This window comes from Periplaneta americana, chromosome 14, assembly GCF_040183065.1.
Source record: "Periplaneta americana isolate PAMFEO1 chromosome 14, P.americana_PAMFEO1_priV1, whole genome shotgun sequence".
Lineage (NCBI taxonomy): Eukaryota > Metazoa > Arthropoda > Insecta > Blattodea > Blattidae > Periplaneta > Periplaneta americana.
The window spans coordinates 119,501,933-119,520,521 of NC_091130.1; the positions used below are offsets into that span (position 1 = coordinate 119,501,933).

The 18,589-nt window shown below is 35.0% G+C and overlaps 1 protein-coding gene across 1 annotated transcript in view; it reads left to right on the plus strand.

Annotated features, from left to right (window-relative positions):
- The window catches only part of LOC138713707 (beta-alanine transporter-like), a 1,405,169-nt gene that overhangs the window by 1,277,224 nt on the left and 109,356 nt on the right, over window positions 1-18,589 (plus strand). The window contains exon 6 of the mRNA XM_069846007.1: window positions 4,632-4,800. Coding sequence (XP_069702108.1) covers window positions 4,632-4,800 — 169 coding nt within the window. The remainder of the gene's footprint in view (window positions 1-4,631; window positions 4,801-18,589) is intronic.

Below are 18,589 nucleotides of genomic sequence, written 5' to 3' on the forward strand. Positions count from 1 at the left end.
CATGTAGACACAAAATCTTTATGCATCTTAATTGAACGTACCTTTTAAACTTGATTCTATTCTTCCCAGATTGCACGCATACGCGATTGGAATATTGAACTGTGTAGATGCGGCTTTAGTTCCGTTACACACTACAGCGAGAATGCGTTTGTCGAGCTATAAAAAATGCTTTCGTGTAGCACTCACTGTAAGTAACGGTCGAAACAAGGCACAACTGACATTGGTCCTGCTTCCACAGGTAGGCCTAACGTAACCTATAAAATTGTAGCCTATAACATTTGTATTGAAATTAAACAATTAATAGACGTTCAAATTTATGTAACATCATCGCATGTCAAACTCAAAGACCTTGCATAGTAATAATGTCTTTGATCAAACTGCCTTTCGTATGGCGTAATAAAATTCGTATTTTAATTAGGCCTATCTATACAGAAATGGCTTCACTGTGTAGCAACATGTCTCGCTGTGAATACATAAGCATTGGTATATAGCTGTCCCCACTGTTACTGTTAAATTAAATTATGATTTCAGCAGATAATGAAAATGTATTTGTTATAATAATAAGAGAAAAGTGCAGTACATGTAATTAACAATGTTAAACCTGTATTTCGCTTTTCGCAATTGGCATTACTGAATAATAACATCGAATTTTTTTATTGCAATAATCGATATTCATCTACGAGTATTTCAACTTCACAATGTCTGAATAGGTTAAGTATTCGTTAATATACAATTATTAACATTTTGTGATCGAATTTTAGGGATATATTATTTAAATTTTTACTTTATTCACGAAATAGTCCTAATAAATGTCACTCGAGGTCTGAGATTTATCGGCAGATCTCAGACCTCTCGTGACATTACTACAGATAAACTCACTCTTAACAAACACGTTCACTGAAAGGATAGCCCGAACAAAAGGGTGCTGGATGTAACTCGTCTGGCGAACTTAGAACATTACGGAACGAAAAGTAATTACGTGTGTGTACGTGTAAGATGAATTTATCTGTGCAAAACCTTTTTGGTCGATGCAAGCTTCACCTTTTCATTTGCCAGTTTATTTTACATAACAAAAGAAATCGTGAAGGAACTCAGTGAATACTTGGAACTGGTGGTGACAGCAAAGTACTGTCTTCGCGCTACGAGTTGGCGCGGGGAGTAGATAGGCGGGACGGGGGAACTTTACGCTACACTCTGACCTGAAAACTTCGTCCACTTACTTGGCTACACGGGAACGGAGTCAGACATAAAAGATCCCGCATCTTCGGTGCTGTCGCTATGACTGTCATTATCACATTTTTCAAAATTGCTGAAATATGATCTGCCCATGATAATCGTCTATGTTCCAGCCGTGTATATTAATTCGAATCTCTCAAAACAGCCATTAGCCCCACCGCCCTCACCCTGATGGACAACAATGAGTGTTCTGGACACATTTATGGTACGATGAAAGAGTAATGGAACGGAGAAAAATTTCTCTCCGGCGCCGGGATTTGAACCCGGGTTTTCAGCTCTACGTGCTAACGCTTTATCCACTAAGCCACACCGGATTCCACCCCGGCGTCGGACAGAATCGTCTCAGTTTTAAGTTCCAACTCTTGGGTTCCCTCTAGTGGCCGCCCTCTGCACTACGTCATAGATATCTATGAACCTAGGACCGAGGACTATATTATTATCAACACTATTAACACGAAAAGCAAAGGATAACTAAAGCAATACAAAGATTTGCGGTATACTGAAAACAATCGTCCTGTTGAAACTAATAAAACACTACAGTAAAAACCCCACTATTATTTCACAAAGTCGCAAAGACTCATAGACACGTGCAGTAGATGTTTGTGAAACAGGAATATTGCAGTGAACAGCGCGGTGCGCATGCGCGACTGTTTCCCCTCCGCCCCGTCTAAGTACTTCAGCCGCCTTCTCCTGGCGTGACAACAGTAGATAGGATAAGACTAAATGAAAGATAAAAAAGATGAAAGGCTAGGGTTATCTGCAATGCAAGACAGAAAAGAAAAAGAAAAAGAAAGAAGAAAACAAGAAAGGCATCATTATATTTAGAGTGACAGAATCATGTTAAATAAGAGCGAAATGTAATCCTGACTTACTCTTACTATTCAAAGATTTGACATTTAGGCCTGTTTCGTCCATAATGGTGCAATATAAATTGATACTACACAATTATAACTCTATAAAGCCACTGCGTAAAATATCAAAGATTTTATACAAGACAAAAACACTCTACAGCGTGAGGCAGAATTCAGGCTACATAGGAACAGTTACATTATACGTTCAATATGAGACCCATTTGCTTGAGTGCATACTTCAATTCGAAGTAGCATAAAACTTGTGTTAGTGTGATATGATTTCTGAGATTCTTTTTTGAGGTGGTATACGCTGTTAATTTTATTGCATACACGATGGCCTTTAAGAGTCTCCACAAGTAAAAATCAGAGGCGATGTATAGGTTTGGCGACCGTGGTGGCCATTGAACAGGACCTTGACAACCTCTCCAACTACCAAGGAAACTGTTCGTCTAACCCAGTGATGTCAAAGTAAGCGCATTTTTCTGACCTTGACGTCGTGCGCGGGCAGCAAGCGCTAAGTATGGAAAGAGGATAGGTTGTGTATATGAATAAGCAACCTGTTGGATTACGAAAACAGTGGTGCACAAACTTCAAACGGAACGTGAAATTTTATGTCGTTATTTTTATATGGCTTCTTTCTGTTTAATATTATCTATATTGTCTGTAAAACAAAAGTACTAACACTGATTTCTTAATATTGCACTTGTGTTTTAAATCCTAATAACATAATAGAGAGTTAAGAAGGAATATTCACTTAAATTCCAGAGTAGTATATTATTATACTGTATTAAGTGGATGAAACACATCATTCATAAAGAAAGTTATATTCCAAAGAAAGAGATTGAGTATGACATGATAAGTTGGAATTTATTTTTTTATTTTATTTTAGTAGGTTATTTAGCGTCTGAATGAGATGAAGGTGATAATGCCGGTGAAATGAGTCCGGGGTCCAGCACCGAAAGTTACCCAGCATTTGCTCATTTTGGGTTGAGGGAAAACCCCGGAAAAAACCTCAACCAGGTAACTTGCCCCGACCGGGAATCGAACCCGGGCCACCTGGTTTCGCGGCCAGACGCGCTGACCGTTACTCCACAGGTGTGGACCAAGTTGGAATTTATATTGATGGTATCTTTAGCCTTACAAAAGTAATCAATAAACTAATCAAATCAATATTACAGTACAAAGCAAAGTTACCTAGGTACTGTATCTGTTTTAAGTGTAACTAATATTACATAACTCTTATCGCATTATGCTCTTAAGGTGATATTTGTGAACAACTTCCTATCATCAGAATATTAAATTATTTTCTCGAAATGTACTGAAGCTATAGAGCTGACATTTTTACAACACATGGGCACGTATCTTTTGCTTATGATGTAACAGTAGTTGCTTTGTTAATTCATTTCCTTACAAACAATTTCCATGCGAATATTTTCAAAATGTTCAATATACTTTCTTCAGTAATACGTATATACGGTATATTAGATTTACGAAAACATTCTGTAAGGCTACTAAATAAATAGGCCTATACCTGAAAATTTTACTTTTCTAAACGAAAAGTTGAGAAAATATTTCTTTTGAATAAAAAAAAATCAAACTTGTGAAAAATGAACATTAAAATTAAAACTTACATTCTTATAATGCACTTACACTTCTCAGGAAAATCTAAAAATTAACATGGATACAGTTTTAATAAGTTCTCTTCCCTTTATCTATTGTATCAGTGCTGGCCATCCCTGAATATAGCTCGACCAAGCGGCATATATATCACCTCTTTCGTCTGTCTCTTTCCTTTCCGCTGTAAAGCGCTCAGGCTCTCCTGGGCTCTAAAGCGCGCGCTTGCTCCTGTGGGCATCAATTGACATGCGTGGTCTAACCGCAAACAAACTTGGTGTTCGTAATGTGGTGGAGCACCGTGTTATTGAAAAATGTCGGAAAAATTCAAGATGCTCGGGAAAACACTCTCTCCAAAGTATTTCATTGTACGTTTGAGTAGTGAGATTACCTTTGATGAAAAGAGGTCAACGACTGTTCTTCCCCATATGCGTGCAGAATTTGGAACATACATCTTCGGCTGATGTATTCAATTGGCAAACGTCGAGAGTTTTTCTGAGGACTCTTGCTGAATACGGGTAGAACCGCCGTAGTTATCCCTTCACCTGTGACTGTCTGTGGTCTTGCATGTCGGCACAGAACCAGTCTCCTTGAATCGCGCCACAAACTTGGCCACTTTCCTATATAACCTGACTTCTCCTTCACTATATAAATCTCAACTTTGCTTAACGGAATATAGCCAGGGTTTATTATAACTGATGAGTTGGTAATCGGAAATCTATCACAGCAGTCGCGTAGATGTTCTAAATTCGAAAACTTCACAAATTCTTGGAAATGTAGCTGCTTCATCGTTGACGAACTATTTTATAGGATGAGCGATTAACTTTTGTACTCGTAATGCTAAGTTTATAAGCACAGTATTATGAGGATCTGACTTAAACTACAATCATCCGCAGAGAATTTAGTGAAAAAGGGTTTACCTGTTTCCAGCGATCGAATTGGTGGGCCCGGCTCGCAGGACAACGTGCACCGTTCTTACCAACATCGCCTATTCCATCGGACTGGTGGTCCTCTCTGGCGTCGTGTTCCTTGTCCGAGACTGGAGACAGCTAGCATTGGCCACGTCCATACCATTCCTCTCGTTCTTTCTCTACTGGTGGTGAGTAAAAGTTTATTATTATTTATTATCCTTATTTCCTTAGTGCCAAAACGAAGGAGTTATCATTCTGCAAATCCGAGTTCAATTTCCGGCGGTGACTGGTATATTACTTTTGGCGAACAAGATAATAATACTGTTCCCCTCAACAATACGAAATTCATTCCACGACACTCTCTAACTCTTTCTAAATTTCCCTTAATTTTATACAATTTCATAAAAATATAGTTGTATAAGCTTTGTTAGCTCCGTGTGGAGGCGATCAGCTAGGCTGTGTCCCTAGCGGATAGAGACAACGTCCAATGGTTTGTTCCTATTGGCAAGGTCAGGGTGTTTATGATAACTTTCGAAGAGGGAGATTGGTGGTAACGCTTAAGTAAAAAAAATTTTGTTAAATAATGAAAGAATCTAAAACACGCCTAGTTATTATTACCCGATCAAATCACAAAGGACTTTCTTCTTACTATACAATTATCATAACGATATATTAAGTTATATAGAAAGTAATTAACATCTGTAAACATTTAATTACAGATGGCCTTCAATGGTAAAACTATTTTTTAAACCCTATACATCAAGTACAGAGCGATCGCTTACATAATGTAGATGGACCGGCACGAAGGCCATGCAACACGCTCGGCTGTCCAGTTGTGTTGAGGTTATATTGTGTATTATTATTCTGATTTTGTGTTTAGTAGTGGTTGTGTTATTAAATTACGTGTGTTAGTGAAGTGTTTAGATTTAGAAGTGGTTCTGTTGACGGTAGATTACGTGTTACTCGTATTTTTTCTGATTGTGTTAGTGAAGTGTTTAGATTTAGAAGTGGTTGTGTTGACGTTAGATTACGTGTTACTCGTATTTTTTCTGATTGCGTTAGTGAAGTGTTTAGATTTAGAAGTGATTTTGTTGACGTTAGATTACGTGTTACTCGTATTTTTTCTAATTGTGTTAGTTAAGTGTTTAGATTTAGAAGTGATTTTGTTGACGTTAGATTACGTGTTACTCGTATTTTTTCTGATTGTGTTAGTGACGTGTTTAGATTTAGAAGTGATTTTGTTGACGTTAGATTACGTCTTACTCGTATTTTTTTCTGATTGTGTTAGTGACGTGTTTAGATTTAGAAGTGATTTTGTTGACGTTAGATTACGTGTTACTCGTATTTTTCTCATTGTATTAGTGACGTGTTTAGATTTGGAAGTGATTTTGTTGACGTTAGATTACGTGTTACTCGTATTTTTCTCATTGTATTAGTGAAGTGTTTAGATTTAGAAGTGGTTGTGTTGACGTTAGATTACGTGTTACTCGTATTTTTCTGATTGTGTTAGTAAAGTGTTTAGATTTAGAAATGATTTTGTTGACGTTAGATTACGTGTTACTCGTATTTTTTCTGATTGTGTTAGTGAAGTGTTTAGATTTAGAAGTGATTTTGTTGACGTTAGATTACGTGTTAGTCGTATTTTTCTGATTGTTTTAATGAAGTGTTTAGATTAGTAGTGGTTGTGTTGATATTATATTCCGTGTTATTCTTCTGATTGTATTAGTGAAGTGTTAAGATTAGCTACCTCGAATGGCACCACACAAATTTACATTAGCCTCCTTAGTTCTGAGAGTATAGTATGCTTAGTATACTATATCATACTTTACACATGATTATGATGTAAGATGTATAGACCCGAAGTATAGTATAATATACCTACATCTGTGCCCTAACTGTAACCTGCAGAATTTTTTCAGCAGTGACTTTTCTTGAAGTGTAGAATTATATTGAACTTTAAAAATAAAACAAATGTCTCAGGACTCAGGATGTTAGAGCAAAGGATTTTCATGGTAGAAACGTATCTTAAAAAAGTGATTGCGGATAAGGGCGATTTGCAAGAAAAGTTCTAATGTTACCGTTACACATAGCAATAGCAGCAAAACATCACTCCTAAATCTAAATGCATTATAAACACTTCACTAACACAATCAGAAGAATAACACGCAATCTAACGTTAACACAACCATTCCTACAGAGAGACTATACTGAAATGCCAAGCAGCAAGAGACGGTTTGCCGCGTGTTGCATCGTGCGGGTCGCGCTCCGCCCGGTCGACATACATTTTATCGTAGGTTTGCAAAACAAATGAAGTCAAAAGTATTACTTCTGCGGAAAAGACGTTTGAAAGTTCTTAACAAATCTGAATCCTGAAAATATTATTTTTAGTAATTTTTTTTTGTATGTGTATTTTATTTTCCAGTTCTAAGTTTATACACATACATTATGTATATTACATACGCCTTTTTCTCAGAAGTAATATATTTGACTTAATTTATTTTGCTTGTAAACCTACGTTATATAAGCGAATGAAGTTACATTAAAACAAGATGTTGAAAAGAATATTGTGAAGTATACGTATACACATTTATAAAAACTACATCTAAAGTACAACAAATATATTGGTTACAGTGGCGGTTCCTCGGGAGAGGGAAGGGAGGAACGTGCTCCTCACATTTTTTTTCTTTTGAAAGTAAATACCAAATAAAATATGTGCCTTGAAATTCGAGGAAGATTCGATAATTTTTAAGTTCTAAGCTATAAGAAAACCTCGGTTGATCGAGTTTTAAACGACGCGCGCTCATGTGCTGCTAGAAAACTGTGAGAAAGATGCGAGATTGTTTGTCTGCAGGAAAGTCAATCCATTCCTCCTTTACTGCAGTTAACACACATGGACAACAGCGCACTAACGGCCAGAGAAAGAAGCAGAATTTTAAACCAAGTAAATGAACGGATAGGGAGGAGATCCTCCTCTGAATCAGCTCATGGGCGGGAAATAGAAACCGACTAGTCATGCAGCAAGCTCGCTACCGCTGCCATCTAACTATTTTGCATTCAACCAAACTATAACACATCTAGGAGGAGGCACAATAAAAACAGTTTTAACGCAAAGCTATGAAAGATACCATATAAACTTTTTTTTAAATTATAAATAAAAAATATTATTCATTGCACTTTATATAGGCTACTATTCATGGTTTGAAACTTTCAAGGATATTTGAAAGTTAAAGTTGGGTTTCGGCCTGTATAAAACAAAGAGGAAGTAGTTAGTTCTACGTCAGTATCGCAGGTCTTTTGGCCCCTGAAATTCACTTCCATTCATTGTCTACTAGACAGGGCAACAGCCACAAGACCTGACATTCCTCAAAAGCATGTGATACTGAACTTGTAAAATGTACATGTGGCAACACAGACCACGTGGGTGGGTGCAGTGTTCTCGCTTTCCTCAGATTATTTCCCATTCCCATTTCCGTAAAACGGTTCCGATTACGTATTAGTAGCTACAGTCTTTTCCAACACGTGTGATGCTGTAGTGTGCGCGAAAAATCTGCGAGGTTGTGAATTTCCTTGTAATTGTTAATTTGTGCAATTATTCAACAATGAATGGAAGTGAAAACATAATATATTTTGTAAAATTTCGGAAACTCAGTTTACAAGAACAGATTATTGCTATACAGAAGGGAAGGCCAACCCCTACACTACCTGGTCTTAAATGTATGCATGTAGGCTAATTTGTAGCATGTTTCATTCAAGAAGAAATCATTTCGTGCTGTTAACTTCTTTCCTCCTCTTAAGAAATACGCAGGAGCCGCCACTGATTGGTTATAATTGTAATTTGTTTGTTTAAAACTGTGTATTCGACCTTTAACACTTTAGCACATGACTATAATAAAGCACCAACTATAATTATTGTATTATTAATATTGCTAGGAAAAAGAATTTCATTGCACCTATGCTGGGATAATTTTGTTTCCATGAAAAATCAGAATGTTTATATATTATATATACTTCCTGCTGTGAATACGTTTATTATTAGAATTCACATGTCGTTTAGTTATATTCCAATTACATTCAGCGGGAAAATAATGTTGAAATGAATATGCTAATGAAATGTTTCGCGTTATATAACTGCATGCTGCTTGCACCGGAACACGGAAATTCAACAAGAAGGACAATAAAGCTACGCCTCTTGGGGAGAGAATAAAAAAAAATTATTCCGTCATTTTTATGTTCCCTCGTCACTGGTGGAAAAATGTACGTTTTCTGGTCACGTGTGACGAGGAATTCCTCATAGGAATTTGGCAGCTCTACAAAATGGAGTTCATTACAATGTTAAAGCTGAGAGAACAACACATTTAATGTGAAAACTTTAAATAAAGTTTTAATTCGAAGACCCAATCAGTAAGATAAAGTTATAAATCACTTATCATACTGGTACTAAGAGTTCGCTGCATTAGAAAATCAGCATTTATCGAAACTTATAGAACTTACGACGTCAAGAAAGCCTACCGAGTTACAAAATTCCTTTCTCTTCGCTTTCTGCTTCTGTTTCATAGGCTTCAGTTTGTTAGAAATCAGTTGAACCTACCGACAAAAAGTCTGTGTTTTGAGTTCGTATTATCATATTTTGCAGTAACATAAATTTATATACAACAACAAATTAAATTAAACAATATATTGCTTCGCATGCAAGAACAGTTTTATTAATACTTGTAAACCATTTTTATCAATCTTAATTTAAACTCTTACCTAAATGTTTATCACCATCATCATCCTTTACGAATTAGGCCTCTGTAGACCTGTTTCGGCCCCATCTAGCAGTCTTCTAAAAGGTCTTCCTGGTCGACGATGTCCTCTAGGTTTATACTGCATCATAATATTTGGGATTCTTGAATTTTCCATTCTTCTTGCCTGATCTAACCAATTTAATTTGTATCTGTTGATTTTTTCTTCTACTGACTCTAGTTCTAATTGTTCTTTTCTTCGTTCCTTTTTCGATCTAAAAGAGTATATCCTGCTGTCCTCATGAAAAATTTCATTTCCGTTGCTTTGATTCTTTTCATGTCTTTTTTCTTTAATGTCCAAAACTCGCTTCCGCATAAAAGGGAGGGTAATGCTAGTGTATTATATATTTTTATTCTTGTAGTTTGTTTTACTAATTTAGCTCTTAATGTATTATTTGTTATTCCTAGAATTTGTGTAAATTTGGTAATTTTCTTGTTCACATATTTTTCATTTTGATAAGATATTTCACAACCCAGATAGTTGAAATTTTGTGCTTGTTCGAGCCATTGGTTATTGAGTATTATCTTACTTCTGACTGGGTCTTGTCCTAAAAATGCCATTACTTTTGATTTTTGTGCTGAAATTTCCATCTCAAAATCTTTCAATATTTTATTTAATGTATATAATCCTCTTTGTAAATTATCCTCTGAATTGGAAATTATGACTTGATCATCGGCAAAGAGTAAGGTGTTTAATGTAAGAGCACTGGTTATTTTGATTCATGATGTATAGATTTGGTTCCATTTTAAAATAATGTAACTTTTATGCAAAACAAGAATGTAACTTTATTCTCACAACAACAATAATCACTTGCTATAATTGAATGCAAACACTCCCGTCAACAATGGGATTTCCATTCCACACAGCAACACAGTATTCGTTATTGCACTCCACAGACGACAATGACAATTTACTTGAATTATTGAGAATAACAATTTACTGCTAATTTTAACTAATGTTCACAAAGCACTATTTACAAATCAGAACTGTCAGTTCTCAGTTCACAGTTCGTTTGCCTTGGCTAGTTCTTCTAGCTCAGTCACTCGAGTTCACAGTATCTCGAACCCCAGACCTTCAGACACAGTCCAGTGAACTTCGAACTCAGGTCCCCCAACTGCGGACACACTCAAGTCGAACTCCGGTCTCGAAGCTGGCTTCACTGCTACACAAGACTGGCTGGCTTGCTGTCCAACGACTACAACAACTGTTCAAGTTCACTCGTGTGTCGTAGTTTATAACCAAACCATAGTTACGAGAAAGTACGATGCTAGAAATTTCCACGGATGTCCAGAAGATGGCACCTCCCGAATTCTCTGGATTTCTTCCCTCTCTGCCGCGGTCGCTCTCTCTCCTCTCCTCTCTACGCCACAGCACATACCCCAGGAAGCAGATGCGCGCGCAACTTCCGCGCCGAACCACGGCTGACTTTGCCCTCCTTCTGCCGGTCGTGAGATCGTTTCCTGGCTGTCACAATAATTTCATTTATATAAATATTAAATAAAGTTTGTGATAGTTTATATTTGCCAAATTTCTTCTTATGTTCAAGATAGAAGCGCCGTCTGATATTCTGTTTATATAAATTTCAACTCTACAGTTAAGGAATTGATCTTTACCGTTATTCATAATATTAATGACAAAACACTCTTGTTTCCATTCTTTTTAGAAACTAAAACGAAACTTATAATTTATTTGCCATATTCCATCACTTTACATAGGTACCCCTACTTAGAACGCTTTGGTACAGATTTCAACCTTTGTTTACTGTACGTACACGCAGACAGATTATTTGTGGAGGGAGAAATGAAGGGGTGGTATATACAATGCAAACGCGGGAACATATTGCCCATGCCCGAATTAGATCGATGGAAAAAATCCATGACAACATTGGGAATATAATTCGCCACGTTCCGGCTTGCAGCAGACTGAATTACTCGGACAACCAGATATTCCAGTCTTTTTCTTCACCTAATTTACTGTCTTTGTCCTGAAATCGTCGTACTAGAGTTATGTATTCGTAAATTCATTGTCTCTTCAATAATGTTTCTTTATGTGTAGTTTAAATTGCAGTGATTCATTAGATACAATTACCTAATAGATATTTCCAAATATACCTATTAATAACTGAAAAAAATAGCCATAGTTACTTTTTGCGGTTTCTCACGTTATCAACAAAAAATTGAGTTTCATTACCGAAATAAAGTTAATTCCTCTTTTAAGCCTCACAGCCAGGTGTATTCCTGCACCGTGCACAATCCGATCCGAAAATTAATTAAAACACCCACATCAGAGTTAAGCCTTTTTTAAATTCCTTTCTACAAAACATGTTTAATTATATCTCACAATTTTATTTACGAGTATATAAAACGAAGTTTTCTACTTTTGTATAGTAGCAAATCTTATTACTGCAAATAAAGTAGAACCAATTTCGATTCTCTAAGACTTGTTTAGAAACTTATTCAAGTTATGTCATCAATAGGAAAGATTTATGTCTCCTGTCTGGTATTTTCAGTCTTCATTATGAAGATTTATCTTGAGGTCATTCATACATAGCCAAATATTTTAAATTGTCCCTGTACAATAAAGCTCTATTTGTTTTATTTACAGAGCATCGTAATTACAATTTTCGTATTCCGGACAAGACAATAATATTTTAACGTCGAACGTCTAAATACACACCTATTCGAGAAACGTTCGGTTACAATTTCTGTAATACTCTACACCAGCGGTGACCAAAACGCGAACTGCAGTGATTACATGCGACAAACAGAATATGGAGTAAGGAGACGGAGGAAAGGTACTTGGCATGAAAACTACAACCAGTGATGGTTCCTGTACTAACATCTTGATCAATCCCGCGGATAAAAATCTCAAGCTTTTCTGTATCAATAACGCCACTGCTGTCATCAAGAGCCAGTAAATAATATACAATTCTTCTTGCTTCTTTTTTTTTAACCTTTCTCTTGAATATAATCAGGAATTTTCTAAAATTCTTCTCTCGATACGTAGTTTTTCAAAACTAAAAACTTCTTATGGACAAGTTATTTAAGTTATTTTAATCATTACTTTTTTCAGAAATTCTGTTCTATTAAAAGGCTTTAGACCACGAGATATTTCAACCCCATTTAGTTAGCTGACTTTCTTACATTTATTTATCTCATCTTTCTCTTCCTGGCTATAATTAAAGATATGTCAATTCCTGGCGTTTAATAGTTCGTTGGCACATAATATTGAATCAGGTTTTCTACAATATTATTATTAACTGAATAACTAATAAATAGTTACCCTCATCTAAAGTCTAAGACGATTAAAATTGAGAAGATCTAAAAATATCAATATCCATGCACGTACAGAAGAATTATAGAAACACATACTTAGTAATAATAATAATAATATATTATTCAGCGTGGCAATTAATGTCTTTATATACCCCTAACTGAACCGTTGAGCAAAGTAAGCATAATATTATTATTGAATTTCCAAGTTTATAGAACCATATTTTACCCGAAAGTATATTAGGGATATAATTAAATCATACATATTATAGCCCTGTACAAATAGTTACATAAAATATGTACATAATTATGACATAAAATGCACATATTACATTAAATGTGTATGACAATAAAAATCATATTTATATTATACAAATGCAAAGACATAAGATAAAATACTTACTTATTTACCTACCTACCTACTTACTTACTGGCTTTTAAGGAACCCGGAGGTTCATTGCCGCCCTCACATAAGCCCGCCATTGGTCCCTATTCTGAACAAGATTAATCCATTCTCTATCATCATATCCCACCTCCCTCAAATCCATTTTAATATTATCTTCCCATCTACGTCTCGGCCTCCCTAATGGTATTTTTCCCTCCGGCCTCCCAACTAACACTCTATATGCATTTCTGGATTCGCCCATACGTGCTACATGCCCTGCCCATCTCAAACGTCTGGATTTAATGTTCCTAATTATGCCAGGTGAAGAATACAATGTGTGCAGTTCTGTGTTGTGTAACTTTCTCCATTCTCCTGTAACTTCATCCCTCTTAGCCCCAAATATTTTCCTAAGCACCTTATTCTCAAACACCTTAATCTCTGTTCCTCTCTCAAAGTGAGAGTCAAGTTTCACAACCATAAAGAACAACCGGTAATATAACTGTTTTATAAATTCTAACTTTCAGATTTTTCGACAACAAACTGGATGATAAAAGTTTCTCAACCGAATAATAACAGGCATTTCCCATATTTATTCTGTGTTTAATTTCTTCCCGAGTATCATTTATATTTGTTACTGTTGCTCCAAGATATTTGAACTTCTCCACCTCTTCAAAAGATAAAGATAAAATAGATATAATATATAGAAATAGATACGCAATGTATGAAATGCAGACATATTACATACAGTACTTTCCCAGGACATATCACACACAGACTTGTTACTTTAAAATAAATAATAATAATAATAATAATAATAATAATAATAATAAGTAAGCAATTCGTAGAAATATACATATTACTTTTATGGACGTATATGACATAAAAATGACATGAAATAGACATGACATACAAGTGCATGTTCAACACATAAAACATAGACATATTATACAATACACAGAAAAGACAAATAAAAAGGAAAATTACATAAAAACATTATATGATATGAAACAGTGATAATATAGCTATTATTATTGTGATTATTATTATTATTATTATTATTATTATTATTATTATTATTATTATTATTATTATTAATAGTGGTAGTATTTCCTTTTATTGCAGCCTGTTTTGCTCTGTTGCATGTTAGATTAATAATAAAAAAATAGAACCTGAAAATATAATATACAAACAAAATTAACACATTCATATACCCTTTCTAATTGCATTAACTACAACTTCTCTTACTATGGAGAAACACATAAACTAGCTATTTATAGTGAATTGTGAATATATGATATGAATTTCTGAAATTCTCTTGAACAGCATTTCTTTTTAAACATAAAACACAGGGGTTTTTCAAATTGCCCAGAACATGAGATGACGTGTGACGGTAATAACAGGCGAGTTCTTTCGAAAATTGGGCAATTAAATAGGTGATGAACAGTCTGGTCGCTTTCCTCGCATTTACACATGGATTCATTTAGATTATTGATTTTGAACCGTTTAAAATATGTTTTAAATTTTCCATGGCCTGAAATGAATTGTGTAAGCACTAAATTGGGTATCATGTGTTTACAGTTTAACCTAGAGATTGTTGTAGGAAAGAATAAGCCCCTAGTTAGAGAGCCGTTATTACTTCCTTGCCATTGTACATCCCAGCGTGCTAACATGTGTTCCCTTAATTTATGTTTTATGAAACTGACTGGAATTTTATGGTAATTATCTACGACATTCATGGAACAAGCAAGCTTGGCTATCTGGTCAGCTCTTTCATTCCCTAATACACCCGAGTGCTCTCCAATCCAGTTTAAACAAATATGTTTGCTGGAGTTTGCAATATTACGTGTGACATTTACGCCAATCATATGCATATTACATTTGTCCCTAATACAGTTCAACATATTACATATTAGATGTTGTCCGACAGAACAAAATAATTCTCTTTCTCAATCTTTACGAAACCACCTCTTACTGCTTGTAGAGACAGAGTTTGTAGAGCGACATGATACCGCCACTGCTTGCTTTCAGTACATGAATGAAACACACAGCAGTGTACAGGAAACTCCTCGTACCCGTTTGAATGTCTGTCATTACACGATGTCGCCGCTGCTCTACACCCATCTTGCTGCTTAGCGGAAGAGAGACGATGCAACCCGCAACATAATATTGCTGCTTGGCTAATCTAAAGGACATTTAACTCAGCATAAGTGTAACCAAATTAGTTAATGTAAAGAGATAACTACGCGATGAATGCAATAAATATCTTTCCAGTTACTATGCTAAAAATAAGAATAAGATAAATGTTGGCGTAGGCTTCCGCGGTCGGTGTTCATGGGTTGTGGGTTTCCGGGCTTCTGCCTCGTCATGTCGGTTGCTGGAGCTGACGTTTCGACCATCCTGCTGTGGTCGTCCTCAGAGCTGTGGATGGCGACAGCAGGATGGTCGAAACGTCAGCTACAACAACCGAGACGACGCGACAGAAGCCCGAAAATGTACAACCCAAGAATAAAATAAGTTGAATTCATATATTTATACACATATGTTCATATTTTTACACACATACAGGGTTATTTCCAATCTCTGATAACGAATTTGAATGACGTCATGTGCGTGAGGAATCACACCGACAGCTGAATTTCGGCGAGAGGTGACAGACCAGTAGTGAGTGATTACATAATCAGAGTGCACGGTGTATCACAGTAGCAATCCCCAAGAAAATCGAGCCTTTATGGGAGAGGTACATAACAACTCTTTCCGACGACAAGTATAGTTACGTGAAAATCATAGGAGCCTGCAAAAAACGTGGCTTCGTTATTTCCAAGAAAGGCATTTTATGTGTACTTAATAAGACTGGCAAAGCTCGGATGGGATTAATTCCAGAGTGGAAAAAGCAAGCAAATCCACCCCCCGTCACAAGTCGCTGCACCCCACGAGATGATACAAATTAATTCCACTCGAGCTTTAACAATCTTATTAAGTACACAGAAATGCTTTTCTTGGAAATAACGAAACCTCATTTATTGCAGGCTTCTTTTATTTTCACTTAACTGTACTTGGCATTGGAAAGGGTTGTTATGTACCCCTCCCAAGAAGGCTCGATTTTCTTGGGAATTTCTGCTGTGAGTCGCCGTGCACTCTGACTATGAGATCACTAACTACTGGCCTGTCACCTCGCGCGCGTCATAGTGCAGCTATATATATATATATATATATATATATATATATATATATATATATATATATATATATTTTCCAGATTTAAAGTTTGATATTCAAATTATTCCTTGACTAATTCAAAGATGATTTAACGCAACGTAACTATATCCAAAGTAGAATAGAAAAAAAGACAACTGCGTGAAGAAAACGATAATTTATTTGTTCAATTAGTATATAAGTAAAAATGTATATGTGACTCGTTGCGCGAAAAGGGATCTAAAGTCGTGAAAGGAAATTTTACAGGAGAACAAAATAACAAAGTTGCGGTGTAAAAACTGCATTTTTATGTTTTGAAATCTTGCGCTACCTATGGGCTTTCTTTACATACAGTTTTACACAGTGCTCCTTTAATACCTATATATTTCTTATAGTTGCTAAGAAAACAGGTGAAAACTTGAATTGCATTTTTCTCGAAAATTACATAATGTAATATCAACATTCAATAAGTAATAAATTAAAAACTACAGCACCTAGAACCATTAATTTTTTAATGCTTAGTTATTTTATCCTATTTTTGAAACCACAGAAAACAAAAAAATTAAAAATCAGACTTTAGATCCTATTTCCTGCAACTGGTCACGTATTGTAATACACACAAATACTCTTGTCATGCCCTTTCAAATCAATTCAATTCATTTCAGTTGTACAATAACATCTTTCTTTCATAAACTTGTGATGCATAATATGGGTCTGAAAGGACGATCATGAAATCAAACATATTATATAGGTTTGTAATTCTGCACGCTAAAAGGCCGCCTGCTTGTGACAAGTCGACAAATATAATTATGATTTTAATTTCTCAAATCAGAAATGACATTTTTTCCAGATTGAGGTTTATCTGTAAATTGTTACTTTTTTACCAGTACCCTGTTGTTACATAGCATGGGTCTTTGAGGCTCATATTAATTACTATACGTACCCGTGCGCTCCGCTGCACCCGTTAGAAATAAACATAAACTAATTACATAATTAAAATAGGACATTTGATCCAGGGAACATTCGTGTTTGATAGAAGGATAAATCGTTTACTACGTTACTTAATTGAAATTATATTTAAATAATTAAAATGCGATCATTTTAGTCCAGAGATCACTCATTTGGTGCAATGACAATTCCTTTAACATGTTTCTTAATTTTTATTACATGCAACCATAGTTTAATGAACATTGACATCATTTAGATTTAATATGTATACTTTATTTTACTTGCTACATGTTTCCATTGAATTATGGTAATAACTTAATTTTAACCCTTGTTTTCTACGTATTCAGTAAATGCCGCTTGGCCCACTATGGTTCTGAACCCGTCAAATAAGTTAAATAGCTTAAATTATATTATATTATATTATATTATATTATATTATATTATATTATATTATATTATATTATATTATATTATATTATATTATATTATATAAAAAGTGTGTTGATAACGGATGTAACTTACATAAACATTATTTTAAGAAATACAGGAAACGAATATACAGAATAGCTATCAAGTTTTCTGTGCATAAGAAGCTATTTTAATCTTACCTGTCCTCAATTCACTCAGAAGTTATTGTAATACTAATAACATTATAGCATTATGTCCATCTGGAGAAACTACAATTTCAAATGGTGAAATAATAATTAATTATACAAATCGGTTAATTTGGCTTCCGATATTACTTCATACAAACACAGAAACATTCTCTGTAGGCTATCTTTCATAGCTTTCGATTGTTGCTTTCCAAGGCCTCTTATAGACGAAGTCATTTGTTTTTTTATTTCATTACACCGCCTTAGATGGCAGTTATTGTAATTTTAAAACTCATTTATCTCATTAAATACCAGTCCTATCAAAATTTTTCAAAGAATAAAACTTATCGGAAATGATTTTTGACAAAACTTTTGTTATGTAACATTTTTCACAAAAATCAATAATAAGCGAGATATTTTGGTTTACTTAATTCAGGCCCCTTTATAACCCCCCTTTTAAATAAAGTATTTTGAATGCCATATAGCCTAAAATCTAAGTTACAACGAACTTAATTCATATTCTAATTTTCATCGAAATCCGTTCAGCCATTATCACGTGAAAAGGTAACAAACATCCAGACAGACAGACAAAAATTTCAAAAAAACTATTTTCGGTTTCAGAGTGGTTAATTATATATGTTAGGACCAATTATTTTTGGAAAATCGAAAATTACCAGAAAAATTTCGGCTACAAATTTATTATTAGTATAGATTAACTTCTGAGAAACTTCTAAGCTCCCGTAAGTGACTATTTACATACATTTATATAATATTTATGCAGAAACGTCACAATCTGACACTG